Consider the following 19,210-nt stretch of genomic DNA (forward strand, 5'->3'; position numbering starts at 1 on the left):
GCTGGGAGGATAAGACCCAGGGATGAGTAAAAGTGTGTGTTTGAGCATGTATTCATATTTTTATCTCTCACTGTTGTTCCCACCCTCCATTTCAGAGTCTGATACAAAATACAATAATGATTTAGTTAAACTAGCACTTGAGCAACTGATACTTTAAAATAACTACCATCTTTGTGAATCTAGTAGCTACAAGTTGAAGTTGTAGAAAGCAAGGATTGCCAATGAGACTCAAAGACAAAATTAGCAGAAGTCTGAAAGATAATGATAGCAACTGATGTTTATATCTTATTTTATCGTTTTGAAAATGCTTTGCATATTTTATCTCATCTGGACCTCACAACAACCCCATTTTATTTTATTTTATTTTATTTTTTCAGGGCAATGGGGGTTAAGTGACTTGCCTAGGGTCACACAGCTAGTAAGTGGCTGAGACTGGGTTTGAACTCAGGTCCTCCTGAATCCAAGACTGGTGCCTTATCCACTGTGCCACCTAGCTGCCCCCAACAACTCCATTTTATAAATGAGGAAGCTAAATTTGAGTTGTTGGGTGGCTAGTACATGGTTGTTCATCTTCTGTCTATCAGAGGTAGGATTTGAACCCAGGTCTTCCTGACTCTCCCCTTGATGTCTTCTTTTATTTACTTGATTCACAGATGCAAAAGTTCCATTGATGCAGGCAGGATTCTGGTTAGCTGATGAAGTGATTGAAGTTGTTAAAAAATTAAGATGTAACATGACTAAAGAAAAGAGAATGGAATTATTTAAATGTAATTAAATGAAGAAGGAAGGTTGTAGGACAGCAAAACAGAACGATACAGGGAAAAAGAAATGATCAAAAGGGCAGCTAGGTGGCACAGTGGATAAAGCACTGGCCCTGGATTCAGAAGGACCTGAGTTCAAATCTGTCCTCAGACATTTGACACTTACTAGCTGTGTGACCCTGGGCAAGTCACTTAACCCTCATTGCCTCACCAAAAAAGAGAGAGAGAGAGAGAGAGAAATGATCATTATAGTGTGGGGGAGCCATGATATAAAGGATTGATATTTCAGTCCCTTGATTAAACAACTGAAAGGATCAGAATGAAACTTGAGAGATGAGAAAAACTGATAGCATACTACTCTCCATGGCGCTGACAGTGTTTAGTTTGTAAGCTGGAGTGGAGTGCAAGCCCTACCATTCTGTGCCTCCATCAGAAGCTCACCCTGAAAGATCTACTTCAGAATAGGAAAACTGTGCTGTTTATTTGGTAGCTACTAAGTATATGTCACCTTGAAAAAAAAAAAAACCAAGCTGAAATAAGATCAATGTCTTGTTCATGACAATCGTGGAAATGTTATAGAAGGGATTATTTGGCTACATTATTCCATCATGTAAGTATCATACAGAATGCTAATTGTTATAACAAAATTTATGATGCGCTGCCTCTTGAGTCCAATTTTATCCATCTCTGAGGGCAAGTGCAAAGAGATGCTGTACCCATTTCTGCCTTTATTTTTTAATTTGCAATAAGCCCTCAAAGTCTCTAGTGTCAGTGCTCTAAACAATGTGTGATGCTTCCTAAATGTTTGGGTCTGAGTGTTGATGTTTATACATGTATATATGTCTGTAGCTTTCTCTACGTCTTTTTTTTTTCTCTCTCTTTCTGTTTCTTTCTCATCTTTTTTTCTTAATTTGTTCATTCTGGCCATAATATAGTATTCTACTTGTTTTGTCATTTTTCTCTAGTGGAGCTGATTGTTTCCTGTTATGAGGTGGGAAAAGAAGATGAATGAAATGTTGATTTCCTTTTGCCCACACTAACTATATACTATTTTTGTGATTCACAATTGATATTTCTCTTTAATTCAGTTACTACCAGTGGAATAAACCTTCCCCACTGTTGACATAGAAAATGTTTATTGTTTCTTGTCCTTAGATGTCATTAAAAGCAAAAACATCAAAAAGAATTGTGGGAAATTGTGGAATGGTATCATGTTTGCAGAAATATCAATCCCTAATTAATTGCTTTGAATGTTTGATAGCAAAGCCTAAAAATAAAATATTAGTCTAACAATAATAATACTAATACTGATAGCTAGCATTCATATAGCACCTACTATGTGCCAGGCACTATGCTAAGCATTTTATAATTATTATATAATTTGATCTCACAACAACTCTGGGAAGTAAGTGCTATTAAATATCTCCATTTTACCCTTGGAATTTTTTTTTTGGTGGGGCAGTGAGGGTTAAGTGACTTGCCCAGGGTCACACAGCTAGTAAGTGTCAAGTTTTTGAGGCCAGATTTGAACTCAGGTACTCCTGAATCCAGGGCAGGTGCTTTATCCACTGCGCCACCTAGCTGCCCCAATCTCCATTTTACAGATGAAGAAACTAAGGCAGACAGGTTAAGTGACTTGTCCATGGTCACATAGTTAGTATCTGAGGCTGAATTTGAATTTGGGTCTTTCTAACTTCAGGCTTAGTGCTTTTATCTGCTGTGCTTCCTAACTGCCTCACATGAATGAAAAATATTCTTTCATGTCCAGTTAACAAAAGAACAACAGGAAGTAAGCTTAAAAGTGGGTTGCTGTGAGATTGAAATATTACTGATGCGGAAATTAAAATACTTGAATATTGAAATTAAAGCAAAGGGAGGAAACATGGGAAAAGATGGTTGTGTTGTGCACTTATTGTCAAGATTTTCATTAGAAAGATATAAATGACAAGAAAGAAACCTGTCACGGCTTCCTTATAAATAATTCCCCCCGACCCCCAATTCCGATCACAAATAAAGGTCAATATTATACACCTTTTGTACCTGTGGTTGAGAGTAGTAATTGATTTTCCTAATGGTAGCCATGAATCACTGCAAGATGTTAAATTATTGGAAAAAATATTCAGTTATATTTCATCAACAAGCATTTATTAAACATCTACTTTGTGCTAAACACTAGGGATACCAGTGCACAGAATGAAATGATCCTTGCTCTCAAGATGCTTATATTCTGACCAGGGAGATAACATGTGCATAAAAACATAAATAGAAAAAATAGAAAATAGATATGAAATAGTTTATGGAAAGAGAGCACTTGCAGTGGAAAAGATCAAGAAAACCTTCGTGTAAAAAGGTACAATACAGTAAGCATTTATTGAGCACCTACTATGTGCCAGTCACTCTGTTCAGCACTAGGGATACAAATATGAAAAAGAAAGACAGTACCTGCCTTCAAACAACTTATAGTCTAACTAGGGAAGCACAAAAGGAAGATAAAAACCAGAGTACAGGGGTGGAGGAAGAAGGTACCATGATGATGATGAAGGGGCATAAGGATTGTGGAGTTAAAGCCAAGCAAAGCAGCTGGTGGGAAGTGATAAGCCAGTTGAACTTGTGGGCCCTCTTTAAAGTGAGGCTTTGGGAGTTTTTTGTTCTGCCCTCCGGCCCTCTAATCAGAAAGACAAAGGCAACTGGTGGTACTGATGCTGTGTGGAGGTAGTGCTTGAGTACTGTTTGTAGGAAGGACGAGATTCTGTTAGGCATAGCTGAGGAAAGGTAAGAGAAGTGTGGCTGTGCAAAAGCATGGATACAGTAGATGGAGTGCTATGGGTGAGGAACGGGGAAAATCCCAGTTTGGCTAGATCGTAGAGTGATGGACACAGAGAAATGTGTAGTGAAGCCAGAAATGTAGGTTGAGGTCGGGCTGTGAAGGACTCTAAAAGTTTAAAAAAAAAAGAAGAGGGGCAGCTAGGTGGCACAGTGGATAGAGCACCGGCCCTGGAGTCAGGAGTACCTGAGTTCAAATCCGGCCACAGACACTTAGCACACACTTACTAGCTGTGTGACCCTGGGCAAGTCACTTAACCCCAATTGCCTCACTAAAAAAAAAAAAAGAAGAAGAAGTTTATTTTATCCTGGCAATGATAGGGAGGGAGGTACTGGAGTTTGAGTAGGAGAATGCCGTCATCAAATTTACACTAAAGGAAATCGTTATGACTGTGTTGTGGCAGATGGATTGGAATGGTAAGGGACTTGAGGCAGGGAGACCATTGTCAGAGTGTGAGAGAGGTAGTGAGAGCCTGTACTAAGGTTGTTGCTGTGAGTAGTGATAAGGGGTTGCATGCCAGAGATATAGAGATATTCGATATACTCTTCTTACTGAAGCACAGGAATAAATATGTTTATAGGATATTGTAAAAGTTTTAGTCCAGTATGAATCTATTTGAGCTAAGAAGCAATTAAAGCTTAAAACTGCACAAAGACTTTTGGGACATGTTACAGAATGATTTTCGGTGGTGATTGGGGAATAAAGGATATCATAATTAATAGGATTAATTTTGTTAAACTTTTATTATGAATCTGCTACATGAAAGGCACTTTGCCAGGCACTAAGGATGCAAAGATGAAAGATACAGATCTTGCCCCCAGGAAGCTTATAATTCATATATTCTGCATAGAACATAGGGACAGGTACTTAATATACATGATAGAATCGCTGGGCAAGTCACTTAACCCTCATTGCCCGGCAAAAAACCAACAATACAACAACAACAACAACAAAACCCAAACAAACAAAATAAAATTTTTAAAGTGGGGGGCAGCTAGGTGGCACAGTGGATAAAGCACCAGCTCTAGATTCAGGAGGACCTGAGTTCCAATCCGGCCTCAGACACTTGATACTTACTAGCTGTGTGACCCTGGGCAAGTCACTTAACCCTCATTGCCTGGAAAAAAACAAAAAACCAAAAATATACATCATAGAATGCCATAGAGCAAAAGAGGGATATAGACAAACTATTATGAGAAAAACGAAGAGGGAAAGAACATTTTGGGACAAGTTTATCAGGGACCTCATCTTGGTGGAAGAGGTACCTAATCAGATCTTTTCATTCATTTTTAGCTGCACTGCCCTTGCTTTTATCTTCTAGTCATTCTCTCTTGCCTGTTTTTATTTGGTTTTATTTTTCTTCCCCCTTTCTTTTCCTCTCAGTTAAGTAGATTTTCCCCTTCAGCTAGTCCTATTCATTTTTTTCATTTCACTTTTTGAACCCCTGTCCAAAACAGACTTCTCTCTTCATTATCCATCTTCTCTTTCTGTTTACTCTAAGCCCTCATTCTCTGATTCACAACTTTTGTAATTATCTGGTCTCTCTCTTTTTTTTGTATTCTTGATGCAATCAAAGCTTCCAAGGTATCCATTCTAGGCTTTCCCCTCGAGTTCTTTCTGTCACTGCTATATGGAGCTTACCCCATAGATTCTCCTTTTCCATTACATCTTACCCCCCAAACAATGCCAGTCATTAATTACATTGTTAGAAGACGCTGCCCTGTAGGGCCCCTCTCCTGCCATGTCTTTGTTTATGCAGCCCACCACTGATCTATACCTTCTCTTGTTTACCTTTTTTTTCTACATTTGCCTAGAAATCTCCCTGTGTCCATGCTCTCCCATCCTTCCAGGTTCTAGTTGCCTCGAGGGCTTCTAACTCCCCTCTCCTGGGAAAAGTAGACTTCTGAGGCATCAGATTCCCTAGGCCTAATTCAGTATAAGGCCCTCACTCCTTTCATGGACCATCTGTCTTCACACATAAGAGCATTCATCAGTAGAACCTCCTCCTGCCTCCAAAGTAAGGCCTCCTTCCTTCCCCACCCCTTCAATCTTTCCCCCTTCCTTTTCACCCACTTCTCTACGTAGATTTTTCTCTTTCTGAAACTTCTGAGGTCACCTTCCCCTCACTAGTTCTTGATTTGAACCTCCCAATCCCACCCCTTCCATGACTCACTCCTCTCTATCCTGCTTCCTTCTCACTGTCTTCCAGGTACCCAGAGATATCTTTGCCTTCACCCCTCTCTCCTTGAGTACATTTAGAAGTCTCTTCCTGGTATCTCTGTTGTCACTGTTGCAGTTGCTGTCCTTGCCTACTGTATTTATTCATTCTTACATTTCTATTGTTTTTGGAGTGTTGGAGAAGGAAATAATCTCTTCAGTTATGGTTTTCTTTTAAAAATTTTTTTAAATAATTGTGTTTGTTTTGAGTTTTTTCTTTATTGAATGTCCATCTTTTGTCCTGTATGATTAAGCTCATATTTGTTGGCTTGGTACCCTGGGCTGCATCCTGAGCTCCATTGCTCTTCTGAACACAGTATTCCTTCCTCCTTTTTCTAGTATATAAAGTCTTGCATTACTCAAATGTCCTTTCCTTTATATTTGAAGGTCTTTCCCCTGATGACTTTCAGAATTTGTTGCTTATGAATTTAATTGTTAAATTTAGCCACTATGAGTCTTGGAGTTTGTAGCCTTGGGGTTTTTTTCTGGGAGCAATCTGTTAATTCTTTCCATTGGAATTTCATTTTCTATGTTCAGAAGTTCTGAGTAGTTCTCTTTTATTTCCTTCATTATGTTGCTAAGATTTTTTTTTTGTCCTGTCATTCTTCTGGGAGACCTATGATTCTTAAGTTATCTCTACTCATCCTGTCTTCAACATCTGTATGTTTTGCTTACATGGTGAGCAAATTTTCTTTTAATGTTTTTGTTTTTTGCTTCTCTTCTAAATTATCCTTCACTTCTGTGTATTACATTCTCAACCTATTGTTCTCTCTTTTGTTTCTTTGGTGAAGCTTGCCTTTGCAGATTCAAGTTTTTCTAGAACTGTTCATTATTTTTGCTGTGTAGGACATAAATTTTGCTGTCATAATTCGCATTTCTCTTTTAAACCACTTAGGAACACTGTGTTGTAGTTCTTTGTTCTCAAATTCTACAGGATCACCTGTCTCATCAAGTGGTAGATCATTTTTCTTTGTTTTGTGATATTTATTCATAGATGCCCGAATTCATTTACTAAATCTTTGGGTTATATCACTTTGACAGATGTGTGGAGAATGGACTGGAGTAGGGAGAGACTTGCCAGGGAGGTCATCTAGCAGACCATTGCAATAGTCTCCAGTATAAGGTGATGAGCCTGTACCAGGCTAGTGGCAGTTTCAGAGAAGAGGAGATATATAGATATAGATATAGATATAGATATAGATGTGTGTATATATCTATATCTATATATGAGATGTTAAAAAGATAAAATGTACAAGTTTTAAAAATAGATTGGATATTGGGGGTGGAGTGTGAGAGGCTAAGGAATCAAGAATGACGCCTAAGTTGGGAGCCTGGGTGACTGGGAAAATGGTGGTACCTCCACAATAATAGGGGAATTTGGAAAAAGGGAGGGCTTAAGGTGGCTCAGTGGATGGAGTGGTGGGCTTGGAGTCAGGAAGATCTGTGTTCAAATCTGGCCTTAGTTACTAACTCTGTGAGCTTGGGCAAGTAAGTCCCTTAACCTCTGTTTACCTAATCCACTGGAGAATGAAATGGCAAAGCACTCTAATATTTTTGCAAAGAAAACCCTATATGGGATTAGGAAGAATCAGACACAACTGAGCAACTGAGCAAGGTTTGGGAGAAAAGATAATGAGTTCAGTTTTGCACATAGTGAGTTTAAGATATCTACAAGACATTCAGTTTGAGATGTAAGTCTAAAAATTAGAAGAGAGGTTAGGGCTGGATAAGTAGCTCTGATAGTCATCAATATAGAGATGATAATTGAATCCATAAGGTCACCTAGTAAAATAGTATAGAGAAAGAAGAATAGGGGGCAGCTAGGTGGTGCAGTGGATAAAGCACCGGCCCTGGATTCAGGAGTTAAAATCTGGCCTCAGACATTTGACACTTACTATCTGTGTGACCCTGGGAAAGTCACTTAACCTTCATTGCCCTGCCAAAAAAAAAAAAAGTTTATTGAGAAAGAAGCATAGAAGGCTGCTAACAGAGCCCTGTGGGGGCACCCACAGTTAGGTGGCATAAGAATGTATGGCCAGAGAGGTAGGAGAGCCAGATTTAATGTCATGGAAACTTAGAGATAAAGAGAGTGTCAAGGAGAAGTGGGTGATGATTGATGATGTCAAAGGCTGCAGAAAGGTCAAGAATTGAGTACTGAAAAATAGCCATCAGTGCAATTTAGAGATCATTTCTAATTTTGAAGAGAGTAGTTTTGGTTCAGTGGTAAGATTGGAAGCCATAAGAAGTGGAGGCATCAGTGACAGATAACTTTCTCAAGGAGGATTTAGCCACAAAAGGGAGAAGAGATATAGGATGGTAGCTAGTGGGGATGGATGGATTTTGTGAGAATGGGAGAGACATATTTGTCTATAGTAGGGAAGCAGCTAGTAGATAAGGAGAGATTGAAGACAAATCAAAATGGAAACACAGACACTACTTGTCCGGTCTCATGTAGAAGCACAGCTTCCAAGCACTTCTTACCTTTTTTCTTTTCTCTCTGCTATTGACTTCGTACACTCTCTATTCCTTCTTTGCCTATTTTCTTTCTCCACATCTTCTGAACCTTTATGTCAGAATTGATGCCTTCACCTAGCAGCATTACGTTTGAGCTCAATTCTGTGATCCAGATTTTAACCTTTCATTACAGTTCAATGAGAAATGTACATGTTTTTCTTTAAAAAATAAAAAAAACCATTTACTTAGCAATAGGGAAAAATATTAAATAATAACATCACAGATGCTAAATATATAAGAAAAGTTCATAAATAATAAAGTACATTACAGTCACAATCTACATATAAACCTGGGTGATACTTTCTCACCAGGGCACTCAGTATCTGTAGTAGAGTGGGCATATATGGGAATCTGGCAAAAAAAAAAAGCACATGAGGAAGAAAACCCACATTGTTGGAATTCTGAACTGAATATTTTGATATCATTCATGAAATATTTGTACCATGTGAATCTGCTTCTCTGCTTATTGTTTGTCTTTTGGTTTTGACCACTCCTCATCTGGGTAAATCCTAATCTCTCCTACACTGGAACCTTAGCATTTACAAACTCTTTGAACTAGCTGTCATCCTTAAAAGGCTGTTTTAAAAGTGTTACTTTTGGAGCAGCTAGGTGGCCCAGTGGATAAAGCACTGGGCCTGGATTCAGGAGGATCTGAGTTCAAATCTGGCCTTAGACACTTGACACTTACTAGCTGTGTGACCCTGAGCAAGTCACTTAACCCTCATTGCTGTGACCCCCCCCCCCAAAAAAAAAAGTGTTACTTTTTACTCTGAATAGCAGTCCCCTTTAAGCCAGAGAATTTAAGAGCTCATTAGTTTTTCTGTCTCTGGCCTTTACTGCTCAGCCCAGCCAGGTAGGTACTCACCTCCCTTCTCCAGTGTTCAGTTGGAATAGAACTCATAGCAACCCAGCTCAGGCTGATTACTTAAACAAGACAAACAGACCCAGCCAGCTTACCAGAATTCAGAACAGCTGTGATGCGTGCCTCCTCACTCTTGTTTTCTTTTTAAAAATTCTGAACTTAACCCCACCCCCCAATATTTGTTTTCATGACACATCAGAACACAAAAGAATATTCTTTATGAGACCATAAATCTCCATTTAATTTAACTTGAAAGTTTTAAACAGATATAATAGATTTTACACATTATTTTCAAAACTCTGCTGCTTGTCTTTGCTCTCTTCAGCACTTCTCTTTTCTTCTGTGAATTTTTAAACAATGTGTTTGTGGCTCTCTTTTTTCATCATCACTATTGCTAACTGCTCCCTCCCCAATGTTTCATCATAGGTTGTCCTGAGGCATAACTGGTCACTGCATTGATCAGAATTCCTAAGTCTTTTAAAGTTGTTTTTCTTCGTAGCATTGTTGTTCTTGTATAAATAATTCTGTCTTTTGGTATTTCTTAGAGCCCAATAATATTCCATGATATTCATGTACCACAGTTTGTTCAGCTATTCTTTTTTTGTGTGGGGTTTTTTGTTTTGTTTTGTTTTGGGAGGGGGGGGGTTTGCAGGGCCATGAGGGTTAAGTGACTTGCCAAGGGTCACACAGCCAGTAAGTGTCAAGTGTCTGAAGACGAATTTGAACTCAGGTCCTCGTGAATCCAGAGCTGGTGCTTCATCCACTGCACCATCTAGCTGCCCCCTCAGCTATTCTTTATTTGTATAATTGCATCACCTCTATATTACTTATATATCTATCTTTATAATAGTCTATAAACGACAATAGGACAAAGTCCATGTGTTATCTGTTTCCTCTAGTACCTGACAGAATCACTCTGTAATATTATTCTATACTAGACATGTGTCCAAACTTATTTCCCTTACTTCCAACACGAACCTTTCAATGCTATTGAGTTAGTCTAGTCATTGTCCTCTCAATGTTCATGTCTCTACTTGTACCACTCATTCTGCTGGCCTATAATGTGCTCCTATTTGATTGTGACCTCTTTCAAAAGCATGCCATTATCACCAGGCTTGGTGATCTCTTTGGAGAGAGAGAGCCTGATCTCAGGACCTTTTGCAGTAAAATCTGGCTAAGGAGGAAGGGGACACAAGCAGTTCTCTAGCTCTCACCTATACAACTCCCGATGTCCAAAAGACTGCCATGTATTTTCCTTTACTTCTCATATGTGTATGTTTATTTTTTTTAAGTTCTTTGAAGTCAGGGAACATATGCTATATCATAGTATTATATAGTCTTCGAATGTTTTTTTTCAGTAAGTTTTCTGATTTATGTGCTAATAGTACCACAATTCATTCATATATATATACACACACACATATATATATACACATATATATACATAAGTGATTTACCTGTAGTCATAGAGTTTGTAAAAAAGTTAGTACTAGCATTCAAACTCATGCCTCCTGTCTACAAATTCTTACTTTTTATATTATGCTGCTCAACCTAACAAATTAAAGGTGTTTTAGGAATTAGAGTGAAGTATAAATACTATTTACCCCATACTCATTTTTTCTGCTCTAACTTGAAATATATGGATTATACATCAAGAATATGGATTATGGATTTTTCTCATCTAGAAGTCCTTTTGTGGAGACAGGGTTAGTGCAAGAAAAGAGTTGAGCATGTGAGATTAGATAATTCCCAAGATGCCTTATTCCTATAAGAGTAATGAAACCTCCTAGATTTTAGATTTATGTTGAGCATTTATTGAACCTTTCATGTTTGTATGATGTGTTTTATAGACTGTTTGGGCCTATTGATTTTGCATTCTTAACATTCCTTTGTGGTGATAAAGTCATCCCAGAGTTTTCCCCTTGGAGTGATATTCTACCTCATCACTAAGTATCTGTCAGTTTTCTACTTTGGGTTTCCAGCAAGTATAAATTCTTCTGGGGTCCAGCCAACTGGTTTTTATCACTTTGGATCTCTGTTGAATTGAGAATCCTTACTTATTAACCTTTTTGTACTTTTCTTTTTGACATTAGACTACTAGAATTAGTTTGTTTTTAAGTGAATTACTGTTTTTTGTTTTTGTTTTTTGGTGAACAGAAGCCGTCAAACATTGAAAGTCAGAGAACACAATGTACTGGGTCCTTATGTAGATGGGCTTTCTAAACTGGCAGTCACAAGCTACAAGGTAAAGTACCATTTATGTGAAATATTCTAATTTATCATTTCTCATGTTTTATTGTTTCAGCTTTTCCTGTAACCGATGATAATTTTATAAGGAAGAGGTATCATTAGGAAGCAAAATCTGTGTACTGTTATGTAACTAATAAAAAACTTCCTTCCTCAACAGATTTGTTTTTCTTTTCCTTTCCTCTCCTGCCCCTTTTATTTCCTAAAAGTAGACTTAGCTATAGGACATATGGTGGAGAGTAATAGTTCTGATGGGCTAATTATTAATAACTGTGTAACACATAAATATGACTAAATATAAAATTAAATATGAATAAATGAATAATAATGATTATTTGATAATAATTAACTGAGCCAATTTATATTAACTATTATTTGATTATTTAGAATTCAAAGTCTGTTTTCAGATCTAAAAGTATTCTTCCTATGTAGCAGTGTTTTTTGTGAGGATCACATGAAATACAATGTATGTGAAAGTATTCTGGAAAATCACAAAGTGAGGCAGCACATTGTCAAGTCAACAAGCATTTATTTATTAAGCCCTTACCATATATCAAGCACCATGCTGAGCATTATATTGGAAAGAACACTAGAATGAGAGGAAGTTTGCATTAATTTTCTAGTAACCTTGGGCAAGTTATTTCATCTCTTTGAGACTCATTTTCCTTATTTTAAAACTGAGTATGTAGGGGTAACTAATCTCAGAGGTTTCAGGCAGGTTTGTTTTTTTTTTTTGGTTGGGTTTTTTGTTTGTTTGTTTGTTTTTTGCAGGGCAATGGGGGTTAAGTGACTTGCCCAGGGTCACACAGCCAGTAAGTGTCAAATGTCTGAGGCTGGATTTGAACTCAGGAACTCCTGAATCCAGGGCCGGTGCTTTATCCACTGTGCCACCTAGCCGCCCCCAGGTTTTGTTTTTTTAATGGTATTTTTGATATAGCATAGGCTATTTGAGAATTGCTAAAGAGTTCAAACCTTGTATCAGACACTTAACTAGTTATATATTATTCTGGGCAAGTCACTTTAAAAAAAAAAATTTTTTTTAACAGGGCAGTGAGGGTTAAGTGCCTTGCCCAGGGTTACACAGCTAGTAAGTGTCAAGTGTCTGAAGCTGGATTTTGAACTCAAGTCCTCCTGAATCCAGGGCCAGTGCTTTATCCACCTAGCTGCCCCCTGGGGCAAGTCATTTAAGCGATCTCAGCCTCATTTTTGTTCTTTGTAAAATGGAGGTGATAGTAGCACCTACTTCACAGGGTTATTGTGAAGATGAGATGAAATAACATATAGACGATGCTTTGTAAACCTTTTTAATGTTATTTAAATGTTAGTTATTATTATGAAGATAATAATGAGAAGTGCAACTTTTTATAGAGACCTTAGAAAAATTACAAAGTTTGAAGGTATTTTGATGTTTAGAAACCAGATACTAGATCAGATAGTGATAGGTAAATATGGGCTGAGTGGGATGATACATAAGACTTAGCATTATCAAATTTTATCCATCTTAAAATAAAGTTTGACAATTTCCAGTTGCTGACCTTTTTGGTTTTTATTTTGCTGATCTTTTTCCCCAATTTCCTATTCTCAAGTTCTATTTATATGACCTTTTGTAGTTAATATTTATAGTTCCAAGAATTTCTTCTGTATAATGTCGAGTAGTTTTTCTCAAAGATCTTTTTTCTCATTTGTCATTGTCTTTGTTTGCAAAACCCATTCTGTACAACAAGAGATTATGGAATCCAAACCAGAGACTGGGAATCAAAATCTATTCTGGTGGGTTTTTTAAAAAAAACATTCAGATAGAATTTTGACAATTTCTAGGAGTTTTTTGGAGTGGAATTCTATTATTTTAACTTTCAGTGAATTCATATAATTTAACTTTTCTTCTTAAGGCCTCTTGCTCAGTTTCTTATTTAGCACTGCCCCCCCACATACACACATGTGTACACATGCACATACATGCAAACATACATAAATGTGTATATGCCTGTTTAAAAACTTTTGTTATAGATGAGATTATTTTTGACAAAATTTTTACACTGTTCAACATGTTGAGCAGTTCTTGAATTTGTTCATTTTCCTATCAGTGGTGAATGAAATACTTAATGTAGTTGCTATACATTTTATTAAGTCAAAATTTGAAATAAGTGGTTTACTCCACAAATTATGTTTGTCTCACTGGACCATTTTTATTATTAATACAGATTTTCTTTATTAATGTTCATTGTGTCTCCAAATTGCAAAATACTTATTTTATTCAGTGGGTCTTAGCTTCCTCTTATCCAGAGCTTAAAAACCCTCTAAATTATCCTATTTTCTCTGTAATCTCCAAGAAAGAGGTTGCTTCTGTGAAGGTGACTTCATTTGTTTTGGACCCTTGATCTCCTTTCCTCTTCTTTTCTCTAGGAGCCTACTCTCTTGATAGTTCCTTCTCAGTCTTGTCTTCAATCTTTCTTCATCCACTGACTCCTTAGATACCTATAAACATGCCCAGGTCTCCATTTTTAAGACACCTTTACTTGACTCTGCTATCTTCTCATGTTGTTCACATATATCTCTTCACCCCCAAATTCCTAAAATCGTCTATATCTCCCACTTCCTATTAATTGTCAACCCATTCTAATCTTGCTTCAGACCCCACCATTTTGAAACCACTCACTCCAAGGTTACCAGCAGTCTCCTAGCTGCCAGTTTCATCAGCCATTTACAGTCCTTATTATCCTTGCTATAGTGTTTGATAGTGTTACAATTCCCTCCTTCTTTATACTCTCTTGACTCTTCTTCAACTCCTCTGCCTGTAACTACTCCTCCTTGGCTTTGCTGGTTCATCAATCAGCAGGCATTTAGTAATCACCTACTACATACCAGGCCCTGGGAATATTCAAACACTTACATGATTCTGTGACTTTATTGTTCGAAATGTTTCCTCCAACATGCACACTGCAGCCCATCTCAGATTACCTATCCCTTGTGACTCTCATCCATCCCTCCATCCATGTCCTGACAGAAGGTCACCAGAGGCGCTCTACCCAACTTGCTGAAAGCCTTCCTTGCTTTCTCCTGATATCCCCAGGATGGAATTGGGGCATTCTGGCTCTTCACCCATAATCCCAGGACCTTGCCAGCTGACCAGCCCATCTTTTCTTCCTGTTATTTTGTTTCCTTGATCACATCTTTTACTCCAGTTCTTCAGAGTTCCTGGTTGCTTATATGTTGCAGTCTGCTTTCCTCCCTGTGCACCTCTCCTTTGTCTTCTGTATGGGTTCTTTATCCCTACATCTCTTCAAACAAAAGCTTGTACCCATGTTGGGGATACCATAGGGGTCATGTGCTGCGTTCAATGGGGTGTTGCATTTTAAGTCAGAAAAGCAGTAAAATTCCAGTTCCACAATTGGTTATTTTTTAGTTATGTGGCCCTTGGCAATTTCCTGAGTCTTTTTTACCTCATTTTCTTCATTTGTAAAATTGTTTTAATAAAGTTGTTGTGAGACTGCTGAGATAATAATGTATGCAAAGTGCATTAAAAGCAGTTAAGCAAAATAGAAAAGTCAGGTGCTATTTTTATGATTAGAAGAGATTTCTCTTCAGTTATGGGTTGGACTTCGTGACCCCTGAGGTACATTCCAGCTCTGAAACCCAGTGACCAGGGTGTTGAGGCCTTGAGCTGTCCCTTGCTAGCTCTAAGACTTAGTGTAATTCACTTAATGACTAGAATTAATATTTTTCATTGTAAATGGAATAATAATACCTGTCCTGTTTGTCTCAGGAGACTACTTTTAGGCTCAAATGAGACAAGATTTGTTTTTGGTTTTGTTTTTTTGTTTTTTGCAGGGCAATGGGGGTTAACTGACTTGCCCAGGGTCACACAGCTAGTAAGTGTCAAGTGTCTGAGGTCAGATTTGAACTCAGGTACTCCTGAATCCAGGGCTAGTGCTTTATCCACTGCGCCACCTAGCCGCCCCAGAGATAAGATTTGTTAAAGTGTTTTGAAAAATCCTCTTCCTCATTACTTGAAAACTCTGATCTAAAGTTAAGACCTACAGTACCTCAATTTTTTCTCTTATGGACTTAACAAACATCAATAGACAAGTATTTCATTATACAAAAGAGAGCAGAAACAAAATTATATACAAAACTGAACTTCTATCAAAAGTGTATATTTAATTTGAATTAAATTGTGACAGTGATCAAACATTTGTTATTTTCTCCCTCACACACCTTGCCCCACTGGATTAAAAAGAAAAGCAAAACCCTTTGAAATAAATATGTATAGTCAAAACAAATGTTCATACTGGCCATGTCCAAAAATGTATATTTCCCTCTGCATCTTAAGTTTGTCAGCTTTATGTTAGGAGGTGATATCATTTTCATCATCAGTCCTTTGAAGTCATTGTTGATCATTGTTTTGGTTAGAGTTCTTAAATCTTTAAAATTATTCATTTTTATAATATTGTTACCGGTTTGGTTTTGCTCACTTCACTCAGCATCAGTTCATATAAATCTTGAGGTTTGGAGGAATTCCCACTGCTTTGCAACATTGATACTCTGGAAAATATGGAGATAGAAGGGAGGAGTGACTTTAATCTTATTATAAATATAATTTTTAAATAAATAAATAAATAAATATATATATATATATATATATATATATATATATATATATATATATATATTTATGATCCGTGAGTGTTTCATTGTATTCTAATTCCAAGCTGGAATCATTGGACTGACCTAAGGCAAACCTGGCCTGGAACAGTTGGAGTGTAATAATATTGGCAAAGTACTCTCAACATTCAGAAGCAGTAGAGGAAGGCTTAGTAAACAACTTTGGTATTTTAGTCAGTTCTTAGAGAGTTGTTGTTGTTTAGTGGTTTTCAGTCTTGTCCCACTCTTCTTGCCCCTATTTGGGGTTTCTTGGCAGAGATACTAGAATGGCTTACCATTTCCTTCTCCAGCTCATTTTATAGATGAAGAAACCGAGACAAACAGGGTGAAGTGATTCCCTCAGAGTCACATAGCTAGTAAGTAAGTGTCTGATGCTGAATTTGAACTCAGGTCTTCCTGACGCTATCCACTGTACCACCAAGCTACCCATTGGGTAGGTAGGAACAATGTTAAACTTCCATAGTAGTTCACTGATCTAGCCAGTAGCAGATGGAGAAGAGGCAACTGCTACTTCTTTTAGGAGCAGTCATAAAAAAACCCAGGGACAGCTAGAGATAGGAAGATGATGCCACCACATCAGGTGGAGCCACGTGGTATTCTCCTAATAACCTGTTTCCAGATTTACATCTATCAGTTAGTAATCTTCAGATCCATTTGTTCAGCCAACCATGCATTCACCTAACTCCAGATCTTCCAGCCCACAATGACATTTATCATTTTGTCCTGAGTTTATCTCGATAGACTCTGTCAAATGTTTTGTCAAGTGTTTACTGGATTTAATGTCAGAGGACTTGGATGCCAAGCCTAGTTCTGCCCTTGAATAGCTATGTGACCTTGCACAAGTTGCTGAACTTCCCTGGCCTGTCATTTCCTAAACTGATATGAAGGAGTCATGCTAACTGGCCTCTACATCTATGATTTTAGCTATAACATCATTTACCAGCTTGACCAGTGTAGCAAAGGCTGTCAGGGTAGTTTGGTGTGATTCCTTGTTGTGAAACAACACCGGCTCCCAGTGATCTCGCATTCTTTTCTAAGTGTTTACAAACCATATGCTTAATAGTCTATTCAAAGAACCTTCTTTTAAAAAGAGAAAAGAAACTTCTTGATAGGAAACATCACAGATACTCATCAAGATGAAGAATTAGTTCTTAAACCTGAGAATATAGCCAGAGTTAGATTGAGCAGTGACCGATAATTATATAATGGTTGGATGTTTCATCAATAACATGTTTAATGTTTACGCTAGGCTGTTTTAATGATGAGGTATTTTTTTTCCTTAAAAAAAATAATTTAGTATAAGAGCATTTCAATCTTTTTCTGGTCTTCAGGCACAACCTGTTAGCATCATGTGGCCATAGCCAAATAATCATCACTTACCTATTTGTGGCAGCTTACCTCAGTAGCAAGCAGAATAGGAGTCAAAAACTTTAATGTAAAAGAGAATTGCTTACATTTCAATTCCAGTTCATGTTCGTAAAGCTGAAGGTCCTGTTTTATTTCTTGCATATAAAAATTCTCATGCATCAAATGCATATTGCTTTTTTGTCACAAAAAAGTTTACTTATCATTAAAGAATAGGACATACTTAGTCTTCATACTTATTGCCCTCCTCAATGTGAAGCTACAAAAACTCAAGAATTATTATTGCTTAAATTTCAGTCTCCTATTTCATTTAACTTTAATCTTTCTGTATTCCAAAAAGTAGCATTCTATTTCTCTAGAACTCATACCCATTATTAAGACTCTCTGGAGAGACCTCCAGGAAAGAAACAACATTTCTAGCATATATTAGCTGGATGGTTATCACGTTCTCTAATTCTCATATAGTTTCAACCATCTTAACATAGAACTTTAGAAAAGTCTGAAAAGCAAAGGTAAGAAATGTCAAAAGTTGAGCTAACTTCAGAGAAGGTAGATATGTAGCTATTTGTACCTGTCTTTCAATGGGCACGAACAAAAAGAACACAATCTTTACTGGTCCATGGGTCAGTACAGCCACATGATTTAAGGAGCTAATGCTTCAGTTCTTGCCAGTTTTAAGTTAAATTTAGAGCACACGAACTAAGTTTCATTCGTAAACTATCCGTGGATACTCTCTTGCCGGGCACATTTTGGAAAGGCAAAACATTTTTATGAGTAAATGGAATCGACTGAATCGTTGGTTTTGCTGGGTTTAATGTTTAACGTTCCTTGGGCAAACAGGGAAATGAATCATGTAATGTTTTAAAATTTCATTGTAGGATATTGAGTCCTTGATGTCAGAAGGCAACAAGTCCCGAACAGTTGCTGCAACCAACATGAATGAGGAGAGCAGTCGATCCCATGCAGTCTTCAAAATCACTCTGACCCATACTTTGTATGATGTACAGTCTGGGGTAAGTGCAGCAGTGCTGTTGTTCGTGTACAAGGTCTTATTCTTCTTGTTTCTGGTATGAAATCACCTACTACTTGCCTCACTCATGTAGTAAAGGATTGTAGATTTAGAATTGTAAAGGACTTTAAAGGACAGCTAAAAGCTTCAGTCCCTTGCCCAAATTCACATAGATGGTAAGTGACAGAGCAGACATTTGAACTCAGGCCCTCAAACTCCAAAAACTATTGCTTTTTGTATTGCCCATGATCGGCAGAGGATGTTTTAACAGATAAAATCGGAGCCATTCAAGTATCTGAATTTAAATTGCTGTGATGGCTAATTTGAAAAACATTGATATGAAAGTGTGAACAAAATTATGGTATCAGATTTAATGGTGATAATTAAGAACAATTACCCTTCCAAAAATAGTCAAATTGAGCTTGCATAAGGCTTGAGAAGACAGGAAGTGAAGTAAGGAAAATCAAGCTGTATCTAAGTATATTTAGCCAAGGCACAGTGCAGTTTCCCAGCAGCTCTCCAAGTTTTGGTGGTGATCCATTTCAAGTGTTGTTATTTGGAAAGATGATGCTATGTTATAACATCATTTTAGACCTACTTGAAAAGTTCCTAGCAAGTTGTATGTGTGTGGAGGGTGTTATTTGAATGTGAATATTGCCCTAATGTCATATATTTTTAAAAAACTTATTGAGAAATTTATTTGATACCAATTCTTGTTTTTCTCTCCTTCGTAGAGTGATTTGAAAATT

At 37.3% G+C, this 19,210-nt stretch overlaps 1 protein-coding gene across 1 annotated transcript in view; it reads left to right on the forward strand.

Annotated features, from left to right (window-relative positions):
* The window catches only part of KIF13B (kinesin family member 13B), a 269,721-nt gene that overhangs the window by 95,523 nt on the left and 154,988 nt on the right, over window positions 1-19,210 (forward strand). Inside the window, 2 exon segments of the mRNA XM_043988280.1 lie at window positions 11,336-11,423; window positions 18,331-18,465. Of these exon segments, the coding sequence (XP_043844215.1) occupies window positions 11,336-11,423; window positions 18,331-18,465 (223 nt within the window).

Source organism: Dromiciops gliroides, chromosome 2 (genome assembly GCF_019393635.1).
Source record: "Dromiciops gliroides isolate mDroGli1 chromosome 2, mDroGli1.pri, whole genome shotgun sequence".
NCBI lineage: Eukaryota > Metazoa > Chordata > Mammalia > Microbiotheria > Microbiotheriidae > Dromiciops > Dromiciops gliroides.